Below are 18,536 nucleotides of genomic sequence, written 5' to 3' on the forward strand. Positions count from 1 at the left end.
AGAGGCCCCAGGCCTGTGTGGGTAAAGGCAGCCCCAGCTCAGTAAAATTCTCCATCCCAGGAGGAGCCTGAAGGAGTCAGAGTTTTTGCCACAGAGCCAAAATTGGGAAGAACAACAAAAGTAATGTGTAGAGATCACAAAGAACATCCCATCTCTGTCCCCAAAGGCATAAGAAGGACACAAAATCAGTCTAGGGCCAACCTGGCAGGGTTCCCAGGCTCTCCGGAGGGGCTAGCTGGAAAGGGCTGGTGTCATCAGAAGCTGAGCCAATCGGCCACCATCATTTTCCTGGGGGCCCAATTATCATGCCAGAGCCACTTCCTCTGAGTTCTTCTCTCAGAATCACCTTCCCAGGAGTATGGAAGAGAGGCCCAAGTTGTACTGATCAGTTCCACAACTCAGCTTGCACCCCAGCTCCCTGGAGGCTCCAAGCTACTCTTCTGGCCCGGAGAGTCACCAGGCAGCCGCTGACCTTTGTAGGAACAAGGGCATTCACTGTCTCTGGAAGACGTTCTCCATCCAGCTCACTGGCTCGGGGATTCATCTCTTATGCTCTGATTAGTAATAATGAATCATATGCAATTCTAGAAATTGGCAAATTTTGACAAGCCTGGTGGAAGACAGCTATATTTCTTGAAATTTCCAAGTGAAAATCACACTCGGAATAAGTCTCCCTCAGAACAAAATCTAAAGTCCTTCCCATAGCCTACAAGGTCCTTTGAAAGCTGGCCCCAGCCCACCACCTGCCCACCTACTCCTCCCTCCCTCACCCGCCCCTGACTCCTCTCTGACCTCCCCTCAGGATGTGCAACTTCATGTCTACTCTACTGCGGGCATACCATAGGGTTCCCCCGGCCACGTGTCAAACACGCCCCTCCCACACTCACCTCAAGGCTTTTGCACCTCCTTGTCCTCTGCTGGAATGTGGCCTTCTGCCTGTGCATTCCTGACTTCACTCGGGACTCATTCAAAGACCACTTTGTCAGACTGACCCTCACCAGCCACCAGGAGCACACACTTGCTTTCTTAAGTCAGCCACTGAAACTGACCCTCTTATTCCTATTTTATTAGTACTCCCAAGTTGAATTTTAGGTCATGTGATTAACCTATTTAATATATCATTGATGATGTATGCATGTTTTGGAAGGGCAAAGGTAAATACCATCAATCTATTTCTATTCGTTTTAAATTTTTTATGTTTTTGGTTTTCTTTCCACATGCCCTTCCTTTTGATGCTCCTTCCAAAACTGAAAGTCATGGAGTTTGCTTCTAAAGAGAACTTTTGGGATGGTATAACAGATGAGTCCATTGACAAGCTGGAAGCGGAGGACTTAGATGAACACGTAAGTTGGATAAAAACTTGAGACCCGGCCCCCGCTCCAAATGTTAGAGCAGGGTGGCCCAAGCCCAGCCCAGGCAAGCTGGCTGAGGTCTTGGGATCTGAGGACCTGGGTTTTCTTTTTGTCTCATATACCCCAGACTGGGTGTTAAAGACAGCAACCCAGAAACTCCAACAAGCATAGACAGAAAAACCCCAAGGAAAGCCTACTCCCTCTATGTAGATGGGGCAACCTGGCAAGACAGAAAACTCCAGATGCTAACCTCTCTACTCCAGGCAGGCACCACAGCAAATAGCAGTGGTGTTTCTCTCCCATCTTTGCAGGCCTGTGACCATGACCACCCCGCAGAGAGACACAGAACCAGCCCTGGAAATTCAACAGGGTGCTCTCCCCAGCTGTTCCCAATCACCAGAGGGGACATGGGGGAGTCATCATGGTTTCAATAAGCCTTACATCCACTGGATGTTTTCTTGTCTTTAAGACAAAATTTTTGTTACAATTTTGTAAATATGCCACATGAATGTTTTGTCTATGGGGGGCAGCCTAGTGGCTCAAATTTCCTGTATCAGCTTCCTCTAGGGCTTGCACTCCATGCTGATTCTGAGGGAAGCATTATTATGTATCCTGGCCTCGCCTGCTAAGACCTCTCAGATTGTAGGTGCTGACTACAATCCTAAAAATGAAATCTTGTGTCTCTGGAACCCAAAGTTAAGCAGACATGTTTTCCTAAATTTATAAAAGAAAAGGCAAAAAAACTAAATGTTTCATTGTTAAAATGTTTTTAATTGAGAAATTTTCTGGTCTCAGTTCATATTTAGCCCTAAATTCTATACTTGCCTCTATAAAGCACCATATTACTAAGATTTACTGAAATACTACAATGAAGGGAGAAAAAAAATGACATAAATTTAGATTTACTGCTTTGGATTTACAAAGGCAGGAAAGTAAACTCAGGCATTTTGGAAAGATTTTTCAACTAGAGTTGAAACCTGAAGGAATTGTTTTAATTAGACACAAATTGTTCAGAAAACTTCAAGGCTCCTGTCCATTGATGTTTAGCTATATCATGTGGCACTGAATTCTCAGGTGACAGACACATCTCTGTGTGTGTTCTGGAAGGACATAGCAGACCTGGGAGCATTCCAGAGTTTTCCTTGGGACAGGTGGGCTGAGCAGGGGAGCTCTCATCACAAGCACCGTGACATTCCAGGACTTTGCTACTAAAGGATTTTAGGCAAGAATGTGACACAATCAGACTTGTTTTTAATTTCTTTAAGTATTTTGATTCAAACTCCCTAAAACTATCTAGCTTTTACATTGAGAAGCTACCATGTGCGCACCATTTTAAAATATTGAAGTAGTAAAGAAGGCTATGAAATAAATGTTTCAAGCCTCTACTTCCTTACTTTAATAAAATAACTGCTGTATACTGCTCTTTATGTATCCTGGAAATTTTAACGCATATATACATACATATGGATGTCTTTTAAAACACACGCATATCCACAAATGGAATCATGATGTACGTTCTGTTCTATAACTTACTTTTCCCTTAATAACATATTTCGGAAGCTTTGGTATTCCATTACATCTTGTACCATAATTTAACTAGCGCCCTGTCAATGGATGTCTAACTTGTTTCCAGTCTTGTCTTTTGTGTGTGTGTGTGTGTGTGTATATGTGTGTACATATAAATATATATATATATTCAATGCAATGAATTGTACATATATTATTACATACAAATGCAAGCGTATGTAAAGAATAAATTTCTAGCAGTTGATGCTGGAACCAGAACTATCTGCATCTTTAACTCAAAAAGCATTGACAAATTTCCCCACCATTAAGTCGTACCATTTTCCTATTCCCACCTAGAGGGCATGAGAAGGCCTCCTTCATCATATCCTCGACCACCAAGGGACATAATTCTGGCCCATCTGATAGGGTGAAAATAGCATCTCATTGTTGGTTTTTGCATCTCCTCCATTAAGAAAGGTGCTAGGCATTTTCACAATTATTGGACATTTGTGTCTCTCTGTGAGTGGCCAGTTGGTGTTGTCTTCTCTTCTACCAAGTTGCTTATTTCTCTTTCTTTCTGATTTGTGAGGGCTTTTAATATATGAAAGAACTTAATTCTTTTTCTGACATACATGTAAATTTGTTTCCAGTTTGTATTTTGTTTTCCAACCTTCTTGGTATTGTCCACGACAGGGTCATTTTTTATGTGCAGGTAGTCGCATGTATCTATATTTTCTTTTCTGATTACTAAGTATTGTTTCATGTGTAGAGAGGTCTTTTCACTCCTCAAAATAATTTTCATAATTAATTTATGTGCTCCTCTAGCTATCTAAGGGATCTCTTTAAAACTATGTGGAATTTATTTGGGGGAAACAATATGGCATAGGAGATCTAGCCAAAGCCCCCAACAATACTGAGTCCTTTCTCCACGGACAGGGTCAAATTTCCTTTTTTAAAGGTCACTCTGGTAGCTTTGTGGATGATGAATTGGAGGGGAGAGGCTGAGGGCAGGAAGATTAGTAATATGTAGCAGATGAACACATGGGAAAGCCTGGCAGCTCAGGGCAGTGCCCAGCACAGCTGCCATGACATGGTATGGATTTCTACTCTATAGGCTGGAAAGCTGAAGAGGAGAAGAAGGGTATATTTGTAGGGTAAGATAGAAAATTCTATTTGGTACACACTGAGTGTTAAGTTCCTATAAGATATCCAGATGAAGTTCAATTGAAAACCAGAAATACACAATCTAGGTCCTGGGAGAAAGCTCTTGGCTAAAGATTTTTATTTGGAATCTGTATTCATTTGCTAAGGCCTATTGTTAACAAAGTGCCACCTTTGAGTGACTTGAACAACAAAATTTACTATCTCATAGTTCTGGAGACTCAAAATCTGAAATCAAGGTGTCAGCAGAGTTCGTTCCTTGTGAGGGCTGTGAGGGAAGGATCTGGCCCTTGTGAGGGCTGTGAGGGAAGGATCTGGCCCAGGTCTCTCTCCGTGACTTGTAGATGGCCATCTTCTCCTACGTCTATTCACCCCATTCTCCCTCCATGCATGTCTCTATGTCCACATTTCCCCTTGCTGTAAAGACACCAGTCATACTGGATTAGAGCCCACCCTAAGGACCTCTTTTCAACTTGAGTACCTCTGTGAAGAACCTATCTCCAAACGATCACAGTCTAAGGTATTGAACTTCAACATACGAATTTGGGTGGCAGGGAAGTGGGGAAACACAATTCATCCATAATAGAATCCTTAGCATACAGCTGAAGCCTTAGATGGGGAGAGGATCACAGGGCATTTTTTTGTATGACTACTGCAGGTAGACAAAACCCCGTGTGCCTCAACTCGTACAAGCATTCCAGCATTAGCTGGTGTTTACACATGAGCCTAGGAGCTTTCTTGGTTTGCAGTTAGTGTGGAGAATAGTTTTTGGTAAGCAAGGAAGAATCCAAAAAAAAAATGGTTGGAGGGAATGATACCATATCTTCTTATCTAAATGCCATAGATGGAAATAGGACCCCTACGATTAGGGTGTAAAGACTAACGTGTGAAGTCACTTACGAAAACTAGTCATGGTACACCTTGTGAAACTCTAGACACAGCAGTGCTACTCCAGAGTCCCAGTGAAAAAGTATCTCCCAGGGCTGAGGAGTCCTTTCCCCCTGGTCTCTGTGCCACTCTCTTCCCCAAGGATTGAATGCTCAGGGTGCTGTGGCAGCACGTGTGGCACAGACACTGCATTCCCAGGATAGGCAGTGATGCAGCTTGGCAAAGCAGCACATCTGCAAGCAACATGGTAGGTGATAGATATGGACAAGTGGGTCAGAGCAGGAGAAGAAGAATGGAGTGAATGCCACATGGAACCTGCAGCTGCAATGGGGCGAATGCCACGCGGAACCTGTGGCTGCAGTGGGGCGAATGCCACACAGAATCTGCAGCTGCAAGACTTGTTTAAGTAAACTTCTGAGGCACATTTTGAGAGACTACCAGAAACCAGAGGGGTACAAACTGGGGAGAGGAAGCTAAAGCCCTCCTATTTGGAGGGGGTCTATCAACCTATAGTTCAGTTATTCTGACAACTTGATTCATTTGCTATTTTTAACTTACTATCACATGCTTGATTTGTTTTTTTTCTTATAGAGGCAGCGTCTCACTATGTTGCCCAGGCTGGTCTTGAACTCCTGGGCTCAAGTGATCCACCCGCCTCAGCCTCCCAAAGTACTGGGATTACAGGTGTGAGCCACCATGCCCAGCCTTCATTTTTTATTTCAATGACATACTTATGCATCGCAACCCTTGCGGTGAATTCTTTTGGCTCCAAGAACCAGATATTAACCCAGGAGAAGTCTCTGGGCTTGGGAGACCTCATCACTGAGGTGCCAAATACACCTACCACGATGATGGGGATGGTTCCATTCTGTAGGCTAGGCAAGCAAATGGAGTAAACCCCGTAAGATGTCACATATGCTGGTTTCATAGAGTGGGGTGGCACAGTCTAGAGTACAACCCACCCAGGTGGTCGGCCATCCAGCAGACCACAACAGATGCTATTTTCTGAAGAACAGAACATAAAATGCAAACCCAATGGGGATAGATCACTGGCCTAGGTGAACAGAAAGTCACTTCATCCCAAAGGAGGGACTGTCAACAATGAGGAATTTAGAGGCAGGAATATGGGCAGCAAAGGTCTTCACCCCAACCTGTCCTGAAGCACTGACTCAAGAAATAGAGAGAGACGGGGCTCAGAGGCTAAGAATCAGGCAAGCCAGACCTAAATCACCCCAGCTTTCCCCCAACCTAGAAACACTGGCCAGCCATAAGCCATATCCTTGCATCTGTCCCAGATCATGTGCAACTTCGGATATGTTGGTCTTTCACTTGCTGTAGGAAGCTAGTGAGTTAATGGTATATTCTCCATGATCACACATTGAACAACAGCAATCTCAGCCTGTTGGTGAGCAAATAGGCAACATGACCAATCCCTGGCTGTCCTCTCTAAGGAGCCTGCTTCACTTTCCATCAAAAGAGATCCAAAACAGAAACTCCGGTGAGGACCCACCTATGGGTTGATCCTGGTCAGCAGCACAGACATGGGAAAGAATGATCCAACTGGTCAAATAAAAAGGCAGCTTGTGGACAAGTGCTGTGGCACACACCTGTAGTCCCAGCACTTTGGGAGACGGAGGCAGGCAGATCACTTGAGGCCAGGAGTTCAAGACCAGCCTGGCCAACATGGTGAAATCCCATCTCTACTAAAGATACAAAAATTAGCTGGGCATGGTGGCACACGCCTGTGATCCCAGCTATTCAGGAGGCTGAGGCATGAGAATCACTTGAACCCGGGAGGCGGAGGTTGCAGTGAGCCTAGATTGTGCCACTGTACTCCAGCCTAGGCGACAGACTGAAACTCCATCTTAAAAAAAAAAAAAAAAAAAAAAAAAGGCAGCTTGTAATGTCATTACTTTGGAAGAATCTTTAAAAGCAAAACTGCCTAATGCAGTGATGCACGAGGCACTATGCTACTTTTCTGAAGACTCATCCTTCACATTGAATAAATAAATCACCACTGGGAGCTTGGCCATTTGTAGAATGCAGAAAACCTGTTATGCTCTTAAAGCATGGAAGCATTTTTACATTCCATAGCCATCTCCACATTTGGAAAAAGAAGATAATTGTATGTTCTCCAAAGATTTTTTGGCATACTGATGTTTAAAAAAATTTTTAAGGAAATTGAGGAAAAGAAGAGGGTATGATAACGGAAATACTCTTTAAAAGAATTCTTGCTAACCATCCTATGGGTCCTGTTTTCTTTTTCCTTTTGTTTTTTTATCTTCAACTTTTAAATTCAGGGTGCAGGATGTGCAAGTTTGTTACATAGGTAAACGTGTGCCATGGTGGTTTGCTGCACAGATCAGCCCATCACCTAGGTATTAAGCCCAGCAGCCATTAACTATCCTTTCTGTTGCCCTCCCTCCCCCTTCCCCTGGTTCCTATTTTTGTGTTTTTAGAATAATATGTTGAAGTGTCACACAGTACCTTTGGGAGTCAGAAAAGTGATTAACTAATAAATCGTTAATTTCCATTTTCCGAATATTTCATTCTTTGATCCTTTTATAGTTTTTGAACAGCTCCTATCAGACAGTATTTAAAACAATAATCAAAGAAATGGCTGCTCGCAATGAACTGGAAGAGGATTTTGACATTCCCCTAACTAGGCTACTGGAAAGTGAAAACAGATGGAAACTGTTAATTATGTAAGTAACTGGTAAGGCCAAGTGATTGGTCAGTGGATTTGGGTATGCCAGAGGTGGCAGCAGGGAAAATGTAAATTGAGCCATCAACAAAAAGAGCAAAGTCAGGACCAGACAGGTTCCCTGAGTCAAGGACCAGGAACAGGTCAACCACAGGGAAAGGGTAAGATCCAGGGGTCAAATGTGCAGAATGATCCAGCTGCTAGACCAAAATCAAACTCAAGAGCAAGGACATTGCAAGCATGGGAGGTACAGGATAAGATCAAGGCAGATGGTGACAGAGGCTGGATATTCAGGGCAAGAAAAGGCTTGCAGGGACCATGAATTTGTACAAAAGTCTAGGAAACAAAGTTCAGACCCCTGGCACTTAAGGAGAAGACATCGGGGAGTCACCTGGGGCAACCGCCCACCAAATTCCCTGGCTTCACACTAGCTGAGCTAATGTTTTTCCATGCATCTTGAAGGAGGGAGAGCCTTGAGCTTCACTAACCTGGGGTTACGGCCAGGGCCCCTTTAAGGTTATTGTAGACCTGTGTCACTGGCACCAGGTCTTTCTAGCTGGCAAGGCCCCAGGTCACAAAATGTTCCAGCCATTTGTACACTGTATTAGTTCATTTTCATGCTGCTGATAAAGACCCAAGATTGGGCAATTTACAAAAGAAAGATATTTAATGGACTTACAGTTTCATGTGACTGAAGAGGCCTCACAATCATGGCAGAAGGTGAAAGGCACATCTTACATGGTGGCAGACAAGTGAAGACAGCTTTTTCAGGGAAACTGCCCCTTATGATAACCATCAGATCTCATGAGACTGACTTACTATTACGAGAACAGAATGGGAAAGGCCTGTCCCCATGATTCAATTACCTCCCTCTGGGTCCCTCTCACAACACATGGGAATTCAAGATGAGATTTGGGTGGGAACACAGCCAAACCATATCATCCCACTACCAGCCCCTCTCAATCTCATATCCTCACATTTCAAAAACCAATCATGCATTCCCAACAGTCCCCCAAAGTCTTAACTCATTTCAGCATTAACTCAAAAGTTTACAGTCCAAAGTCTCATCTGAGATAAGGCAAGTCCCTTCTGCCTATGAGCCTGTAAAATCAAAAGCAAGTTAGTTACTTCCTAGATACAAAGGGGGTACAGGCATTGGATAAATACAGCTGTTCTAACTGGGAGAAATTGGCCAAAATGAAGGGGCTACAGGCCCCATGCAAGTTCAAAATCCAATAGGGCAGTCATTAAACCTTAAAGTTCCAAAATAATCTTCTTTAGCTCCATGTCTCACATGCAGGTCACACTAATGGAAGAGGTGGGTTCCCATGGTCTTGGGCAACTCTGCCCCTGTGACTTTGCAGGGTATAGCCTCCCTCCCAGCTGCTTTTACGGGTTGGCATTGAGTGTCGGAGGCTTTTCCAAATGCACAGTGCAAGCTGTCAGTAGTGCTCCACTAGGTGGTGCCCCATTAGGGACTCTGTGTGGAGGATCTGACCCCACATTTTCCATCTGCACCGCACTAGCAGAGATTCTCCATAAGGACCCCACCCCTATAGCAAACTTCTGCCTAGGCATCCAGAAGTTTCCATACATCCTCTGAAATCTAGGCAGAGGTTCCCAAACCCCAATTCTTCACTTCTGTGCACTCACAGGCTCAACACCATGTGGTAGCTGTCCAGGCTTGGGGTTTGCACCCTCTGAAGCCACGGCCCAAGCTCTATGTTGGCCCCTTTCAGCCATGGCTGGAGCAGCTGGTATGCAAGGCACCAAGTCCCTAGGCTGCACACAACACAGGGACCCTGGGCCCGGCCCATGAAACCATTTTTTCCTCCTAGGCCTTCAGGCCTGTGATGAGAGGGGCTGCTGTGAAGACCTCTGACACGCTGGAGACATTTTCCCCATTGTCTTGGGGATTAACATTCGGCTTCTTGTTACTTATGCAAATTTCTGCAGCTGGCTTGAATTTCTTCTCAGAAAATAGAATTTTCTTTTCTATTGCATTGTCAGGCTGCAAATTTTCTGAACTTTTATGATCTGCTTCCCTTAGTAAACTGAATGCCTTTAACAGCACCTAAGTCACCTCTTGAGCTTTGTTTCTTAGAAATTTCTTCCACCAGCTACCCTAAATCATCCCCCTCAAGTTCAAAGTTTCACAGATCTCTAGGGCACAGGCAAAACGCTGCCAATATCTTTGCTAAAACATAAAAGGGTCACCTTTGCTCCAGTTCCCAACAAGTTCCTCATTTCCATCTGAGACCACCTCAGCCTGGACTTTTTTGTCAGCATTGTGGGCAAAGTCATTCGACAAGTCTCTAGGAAGTTCCAAACTTTCCCACATTTTCCTGTCTTCTTCTGAGGCCTCCAAACTGTTCCAACTCCTGCCTGTTACCTAGTTCCAAAGTCACTTCCACATTTTCAGGTATCTTTGAGCAGCACCCCACTCTACTGGTACCAATTTACTGTATTAGTCTGTTTTCACACTGCTGATAAAGACATGCCCAAGACTGGGTAATTTACAAAAGAAAGAGATTTAATGGACTTACAGTTCCACATGGCTGGGGAGGGCTCAGAATCATGGTGGAAAGTGAAAAGCACATCTCACATGGTGGCAGACAAGAGAAGAGAGCTTGTACAGGGAAATTCAATAACAGTCAGATCTCATGAGACTTTTTCACTATCACAAGAACAGCATAGAAAAGATGCCCCCATGGTTCAGTTACCTCCCACTGGGTTCCTTTCTCCACACATAGGAATTCAAGATAAGATTTGGGTGGGGACACAGCCAAACTATGTCATACATACACCCAGCCTGTGGTGCAGGCATGCTCTCAGCATGGAAGCCTGCTCTTTCCTTTATCCACTGTCAGAAACCTGGAGAGCCAGGTATGTGTTTGTGCCCCCATGGGTCTGTTGCAGACTGTCCAGCAGTGGCACCAGGGACAGGCTGTGTGAAACAAGGTGCCCTACCTATCACATGGGCAAGTTCAGGTGTTCACAAAAGTCAGGAAGAGATTGACTACCAGCAACTTCCACTATGGACTCAGTAGAGACATGGGGCAAGAGATCCCCAAGGCTTCTCTGGGAAGTGGGAAGGCAAAAACACAAAGAACTCCCAAGCTTTTGGATCAGCAAAAACAAACACCAAATAATATCTCTACACATTATCCCACTGCCTCTGTGCCATTTCCTCCCTCTCTTCCCATTTACGCCTGTGTCAAAGGCTGATTCTAACCTGATTGCTTTCAACAGATACTTCATGTGCACCTATTATGTGCTAATCTAGGCCCTAGGGATACAGTAGAGTGTACCCCAGTCTCTGGTATTGAAGAGCCAGCTGATGGGGATTCCACTCGCTTGGAAAGGTGGGCAAAAAAACAAGAGAGGAACAGCCAGTCTTCACAAAAGGGATTTGGGTGCCTCTGGCTAGATCCCCTCACTGGAGTGTAACTCTTATCTGTGTTTGGAATCTTGTTCTGAGCCTAAAGGATAGGCCCCCACTCCACCCATTTCTTGGTCCTTATTTTTTCACAGATGCCAATAGGCTAGGTAACTACTTCAATTCCATTAAAAGTCCTTGCATTATAAATGAATAACATTTGGTACAAATGGGCCATGGACTCATTCTCAAATTTCCCTATTGCTTCTAGGGTACGAATAAGGGAACTATTGCTCTGTGCTAGGTAACAGTGCAGCCCTTTCCAGCAAAGGATATTTGCTTCCTGGAGTTACTCTGGGCTAAATTAGTATGCCCTCTTCAAGGAAACTGATCTAAGGATTTAAAATCTGCAATGGCAAAGGCCTCCTTTTCAGATCCAATTAAGCCTGGGAAGCTCAGTCCTTCTGGCACATTCCCTTTCAAAGGGACTCTGATCTAAGAACTAGAAAACACAGCTGCCCTGGAGAGCACCCTTATTTGGAAGGAAAACAGTCCACGCCACTGAAATGCCAGGATGACTCACTCTGTGTGTTGACATGAGAGGGAGAAAAGGGCTTGATCACATTGAAGAGCTGTGACTTGTGTGGCTTTCATGATAAGTCCTTTTGAGTAAGGCTATTTGAAAGTGTCCTACTAATGCAAAGGGGTTTCAGATGGTTCTGGGTTTCACTGGAATACAGACAAGCTGCAGAAAATCAAATCCAGCTGTGTGAGTTAACTCACAGGGCCATACTTGCATTTGGACCTCCCTGCCCTGTCAGCGGCCCCCAAGGTTCCCCTCGTTGAATTTGTTTTGAAGGGTTCAGGGTTCAGCCTCATGCTCTGGGTGTGGGTCAGACCACAAGGGAAGCACTAAGTGGATATCAGGCACCATCCCTTTGCTCCTGGGCATTGACTCGAAGAAAACTGGCCTAGAAAGCAAAGCCATTGTCCCCGTTTCCACCTGCGCAAGAGACTCCACAGATTTCAGTACTGTTTGCACTGTGTGTAATGGCGTGTATGTGTGAATTTAGTCTTGGCTTTTAAAGATGATGCACTTTACTTTTAGGTTGAAGAAAAATTACGAAAAGTTCAAGGAAACAATCTTATGGATTAAGAGGAGACGTGAAGGTAGGCACCACGCCACCATTTTCCACCAGGTGCTGGCTCTCCTGTCTGCATCCCACCACCTCTCCCCTTCTGCTGTACTGTAAAGAAGGTGGAAGGGCTCATTCACTCACTTCAGTGCCCACAGGGCTAATGTGGTCCTGGCTGCCAGGGATGAAATACTGAGCATGACAGACAGAGTCTAGGGCCCCAGTGAGTTTCTCTCTTGGTGGCAGGGGCAGGTGGGGGATCCGAACACAGAGCGAGTCACCTTGGCATTTCAGTGGTGTGGACTGTCTTACTTCCCAAAAAGGATGCTCTCCAGGGCAGCTGTGTTTTCTGGTTCTCAGATCAGAGCTCCTTTGAAAGAGAATGCTCCAGAAAGAGTGAGCTTCTCAGGCTTCATTGGTCTATTCTTGGAAGGATAGACAAGAAAGTAGGGAATTACCATATAGAATGGTTAGGCCCTATGATGGGAAGGGGACACTGTGGGACCACACAGTAAGGGATCTAACACATATTTGGGGGAGTGGGGTACTCCAGGAAAGGAATATTAGTGCAAAAATTGGAAAACAAATAGCTCCTTTACCAAGAGACTAAAGGCATTTGGTGTGCAGTTATTAAGATTTGCACATCATGGAAGTTATCAGCTTCATGGATCTAATCATGGAAGGCTTCAGTGAAGGGACTAAGCTATCTTCATTCAAAACTACAACATGGAATATCTTCCAGGTGACTGGACCCAATTAACACGAAAATGACAGCCATATTCATGGGAGACGTAGCTAATCAATCATGGTACTTTTTCTTGCTGAGCCTTGTCTCAGCCTGATTCCCTCTCAATAGAGTACTTTTACCCCAGTACCAATTCATGCCCCTGACCTCACTCTTAAGGAATAGCTGCTGCGGGCCCTGCCTGCCTCTCCTGAATCCTGTGTCACCACTAACCCATCCCCACTCCAGCTTCCAACCATACAGTGCTTATGCTGAGATTCCTCCGTTGCATGCTACAGATTTACCTTCCACTGGAGGTGGAAATCTTCTCAGCTTCAAAGCCTGGTTAAGTTCCCTCCCATGAGCTCTCATGGAAGCCTGTATTGACCTCAATGGTGGGACACACAGCACTCTCCTAACTGACCTCCCCGTTAAGCAGTGAGCTGGGGATCCTCACTCCCACCAAGAACATGTTGGCTGATAACACAGCTAGAAGCCCCTCACCACAGCTCCAACCACTCAGCTCCCACTGTTGTGTTGAGCACTTGTCAAAAGACACTAGGTTTGTTTTTCAGTTATTCTTACTAGTTCCGAAATTCAATTGTCATAAAAATGGACAAAAGGAATATAAAAAGAAACTTGTTGCTAAGAAATGAAAACTAAGTTGAATGCTTTAAAAAACAAAACTCAGCCGGGTGCGGTGGCTCACACTTGTAATCGCAGCACTTTGGGAGGCTGAGGCGGGCGAATCACGAGGTCAGGAGATCGAGACCATCCTGGCTAACACGGTGAAACCCCGTCTCTACTGAAAATACAAAAAATTAGTCAGGCGTGGTGGCGGGCGCCTGTAGTCCCAGCTATTTGGGAGACTGAGGCAGGAGAATGGCGTGAACCCGGGAGGCGGAGCTTGCAGTGAGCAGAGATCAGGCCACTGCACTCCAGCCTGGGGAACATGGCGAGACTCCATCTCAAAAAAAAAAAAAAAAAAAAAAAAAAAAAAAAAAAAACACTCAGCCAGGTGTGGTACCTCATGCCCATAATCCCAACACTTTGGGCAGCTGAGACAGGATAATCCTTTGAGGCCAGGAGTTTGAGACCAGCCTGGCCAACATGGCAAAACCTCGTCTCTACATTAGCCAGGTGTAGTGGCACACACCTGCAATCCCAGCTGAGGCACAAGAATTGCTTGAACCCAGGAGGCAGAGGTTGCAGCGAGCCAAGATCTTGCCACTGCACTCCAGCCTGGGCAACAGAGCAACATTCTGTCTCAGTCAATCAATTATTGGTGTGATTTGAGCAAAAATGATCACAGAGCCCATTCATCAGACCTGTACTTTGTCTTACCTTTGAAATGACATGTTAATATACATTTCCGTTTTACCTTTTTTTGATGACTTCCTGACTTTCACCTGTTTTTTCAATTAGCAGCCACACCATTCGCTGGGTGAGTGCTCCTCTCATTACGTTGTAGTTGGCATATGACTGCGTCACCCACTCATACCCCCACATTTGTACAGGTTGACTGTCACTGCCATATCAGGCATCCAGCACTGGGCTGACATGCACTAGGCACTTGATAAGTACATGTTGAGTGAATGTGTGACCAAACAGAGTGAGCTGGAATGTCAGCCCCAACATTTCTCTCTTCAAAGGCCTTAATCTTCCCACTACCCGACAGCCTTCCTTACTGGGGAAAAATGGCAGATCTCCCAAACCCTCAAACTCCCTTTGACACCTTGAGAGAGACAGATCTAAGTTTCCTTTCTCTTTCCCACCAAAATCTTATTCGATGCAATCATTGAATTGAATGGCAGCTCAAAAGGTAACAGAGATGACCACTTTCACATTTCGTTTAATGACCGAACCAACACCTGAGAAGCATGAGACAAAAAAAGTCCAAAAGCCTCAACGTGTTGTTCGTCGTAGGAAGAAATTAGAACGAGATAAGGAATGGATACAGAAGAAGACAGTGGTAAGAGGGGCAGTACATTGCTGTATTTCACTTTGCACAGGATTTTTTTGGCTCCGGTGAGGTGTGCACACACCATCAGAGACTTGTAAGGAACAACACACAATGTAAACACAAAAATGCATCCAAGATATCAGAAGTACACCTGAGTATGTAGGTTGTTGGCAGACTGACTAGGAATTTTACTAGGATTTATTGAGAGTCTTCTGCCTGCAGGGTCTCTATTAGGCAATTGAATGGGTTTGAGGGTAGAATAAAGGAAATGTATATTATATAGGCCCCAGCCAGACACTGCGGCATACATCTGTAGTCCCAGCTGCTTAGGAGGGTGAGAAGGGGGATCACTTGAGCCCAGGAGTTTGAGGCTGCTGTGTGCTATGATCACACCTGTAAATAGCCACTGTACCCTAGTAGCCTAGGCAACATAGCAAGACCCTGCCTCTAAAAAGAAAAATATATAGATCCATCCCCCTAACAAATTAGAATCCATATCAAAAATCAATCACACAGTGAATGGATAAATCAGCTGTGGTACATTCATACAATTAAATATTATTCAGCACTAAAAAGAAATGAGCTATTAAGCCATGAAAAGACATGGAGGGAACTTAAACACATTTTACCAGGTGAAAGAAACCAATCTGAAAAGGTTACATATTATGATACCTACTATATGACATTCTGGAAAAGACAAAGCTATGGAGACAGTAAAAAGATCAGCGGTTGCTAGGGGATGGGGGCAAGAAAGGATGAAAAGGTGAAACTCGGGAGTTTTAGGGCAGTTAAACTCTTCCGTATGATTCCACAATGTTGGATACACGTCATTGTACATTTGTCCAAATCCACAGAATGTGCAACATCAAGAGAGAACCCTAGTGTAAACTCTGGGCTGTGGGTGATAATGGTGTGTCAGTGTAGGTTCACCAATTATAACAAATGTACCACTCTCTGGTGGGGGTGGTGTTGATGGTTGGGGAGGCTGTGCATATATGGGAAACTGTACTTTCCACTCAATTTTTCCATGACCTGCTCTAAAAAATGAAGCCTATAAAAAAATCTATCACATAGTAGTATTTATAAAGACTGATACTGTTATACAAAGATCTAAGTGAAAACTAGTCTCAAAATATTAGAGTCATTCATTCCATGCAAATGAACACCAAAAGCGAGCAGGAGTAGCTATTCTTATGTCAGACAAAACAAACTTTAAAGCAATAGCAGTTTAGAAAGACAAAGAGATTATATAATGATAAAAGGCCTTGTCCAACAGGAAAATATCACAATCCTAAATATATATGCAGCTAACATTGGAGCTCCCAAATGTATCAAACAATTACTACTGGACCTAAGAAATGAGAGAGACACCAACACAATAATAGTGGGGGCTTCAATACTCCACTGACAGCACTAGACAGGTCATCAAGACAAAAAGTCAACAAAGAAACAATGGATTTAAACCATACCTTGGAACAAATGGACTTACAGATATTTACAGAACATTCTACCCAACAACTGCGGAATATACTTTCTATTCATCAGTGCATGGAACTTTCTCCAAGATAGACCATGTGATAGGCCACAAAACAAGTCTCAATAAATTTAAGAAAATTGAAATTATATAAGCACTCTTTCAGACCACAGTGGAATAAAACTGGAAATCAACTCCAAAAGGAATACTCAAAACCATGCAAATACATGGAAATTAAATAACCTGCTCCTGAATGATTATTGGGTCAACAATGAAATCATGATGGAAATTTAAAAATTTTTAGAACTGAACGACAACAGTGACACAACCTATCAAAACCTCTGGGATACAGCAAAGGCGGCTAAGAGGAAAGTTTGTAGCCCTAAATGCCTACATCAAAAAGTCTGAAAGAGCACAAATAGACAATCTAAGGTCACACCTCAAGGAACTAGAGAAGCAAGAACACACCAAACTCAAACCAAGCAGAAGAAAAGAAATAACCAAGATCAGAGCAGAACTGAATGAAATTGAAACAAACAAAAAGAAAAAAGAAAAATGAAACAAAAAGTTGGTTCTTTGAAAAGATAAATAAAATTGATAGACCATCAGCAAGATTAACCAAGAAAAGAAGAGAGAAAATCCAAATAAATTCAATTAGAAACAAAAGGGGAGATATTGCAACTGACACCACAGAAATACAGATCATTCAAGGCTACTATGAACACCTTTACATGCATAAACTAGAAGACCTAGAGGAGACAGACAAATTCCTGGAAATATACAATCCTCCTAGCTTAAATCAGGAAGAATTAGATACCCTGAACAGACCAATAACGAGCAGTGAGATTGAAATGATAATTTTAAAAATTACCAACAAAAACATTCTACCAGACATTCAAAGAAGAGTTGGTACCAATCCTACTGACACTATTCCACATGGAGAAAAAGAGGGAATCCTCCCTTAATCATTCTGTGAAGCCAGTGTCACCCTAATACCAAAACCAGGAAAGGACATACCAAAAAAAGAAAACTACAGACCAATATCCCTGGTGAACATAGATGTAAAAATCCTTAACAAAATATTAACTAACCAAATCCAACAACATATCAAAAAGATAATCCACCATGATCAAGTGGGTTTCATACCAAGGATGCAGGAATGGTTTACCATACCCACATCAATAAATGTGATTCACAACATAAATGAATTAAAAACAACAATCACATGATCATCTCAATAGACACAGAAAAAGCACTCAACAAAATCCAGAATCCCTTTATAATTAAAACTCTCAGCAAAATCGGCATACCAGGGACATACCTCAATATGATAAAAGCCATCTATGACAAACCCACAGTCAACATAATACTGAATGGGGAAAAGTTGAAAGCATTCCCTCTGAGAACTGGAACAAGACAAGGATGCCCACTCTCATCACTCCTCTTCGACATAGTACTGGAAGGCCTAGCCAAAGCAATCAGGCGAGAGAAAGAAAGGGCACCCAAATTGGTAAAGAGGAAGTCAAACTATCACTGTTTGCTGATGATACGATTGTATGCCTAGAAAACCCTAAAGACTCCTCCAGAAAGCTCCTAGAACTGATAAAATAATTCAGCAAAGTTTCCAGATACGAAACTAATGTACACAAATCAGTAGCTCTCCTCTACACCAACAGTGACCAAGCTGAGAATCAAATCAAGATCTCAACTATTTTTACAATAGCTGCAAAAAATAAAATAAAAATACGTAGGAATATACCTGACCAAGGAGGTAAAAGATCTCTACAAGGAAAACTACAAAACACTGCTGTAAGAAATCATAGACAACACAAACAAATAGAAACACATCCCATGCACAGGGACAGGTAAAATCAATATTGTGAAAATGACCATACTGCCAAAAGCAATCTACAAATTCAGTGCAATTCCCATCAAAATACCACCATCATTCTTCACAGAACTAGAAAAAAAATCCTTAAATTTCGTTGACCGGAATGGGTCCCATGACCCCGGCTAGCTGCAAGAGAGCTGGGAAATGGAACAGCTTGCACTAAGAGGAAAAGCAATAGGACAGCTTTACATCGTGAGTGTGGCCCCAACTGTGGCAAAAGTGGAAGAGAGTAGGAAACAAATACGGTTAAAACCAAGGTATGGACCTTTCTGGCCTCCAGACAAGGAATGAGAAGTTTGGTATTCCTTCAACTCTTGGGCCTCCATTGAGAAGGGAAGTCTGTGGGACCAGTCAGAAC

At 43.5% G+C, this 18,536-nt stretch overlaps 1 protein-coding gene across 5 annotated transcripts in view; it reads left to right on the plus strand.

The window, feature by feature from the left end:
• The window catches only part of LOC105490657 (glutamate rich 6B), a 71,432-nt gene that overhangs the window by 38,497 nt on the left and 14,399 nt on the right, over nucleotides 1–18,536 (plus strand). For all 5 annotated transcript variants that reach the window (XM_011756501.2, XM_011756500.2, XM_011756499.2 and 2 more), the window contains 4 exons: nucleotides 1,255–1,343; nucleotides 7,476–7,612; nucleotides 12,099–12,160; nucleotides 14,665–14,822. In XM_011756501.2, the coding sequence (XP_011754803.2) occupies nucleotides 1,255–1,343; nucleotides 7,476–7,612; nucleotides 12,099–12,160; nucleotides 14,665–14,822 (446 nt within the window). The remainder of the gene's footprint in view (nucleotides 1–1,254; nucleotides 1,344–7,475; nucleotides 7,613–12,098; nucleotides 12,161–14,664; nucleotides 14,823–18,536) is intronic.

This window comes from Macaca nemestrina, chromosome 16, assembly GCF_043159975.1.
Source record: "Macaca nemestrina isolate mMacNem1 chromosome 16, mMacNem.hap1, whole genome shotgun sequence".
In the NCBI taxonomy this organism is placed as follows: Eukaryota; Metazoa; Chordata; class Mammalia; order Primates; family Cercopithecidae; genus Macaca; species Macaca nemestrina.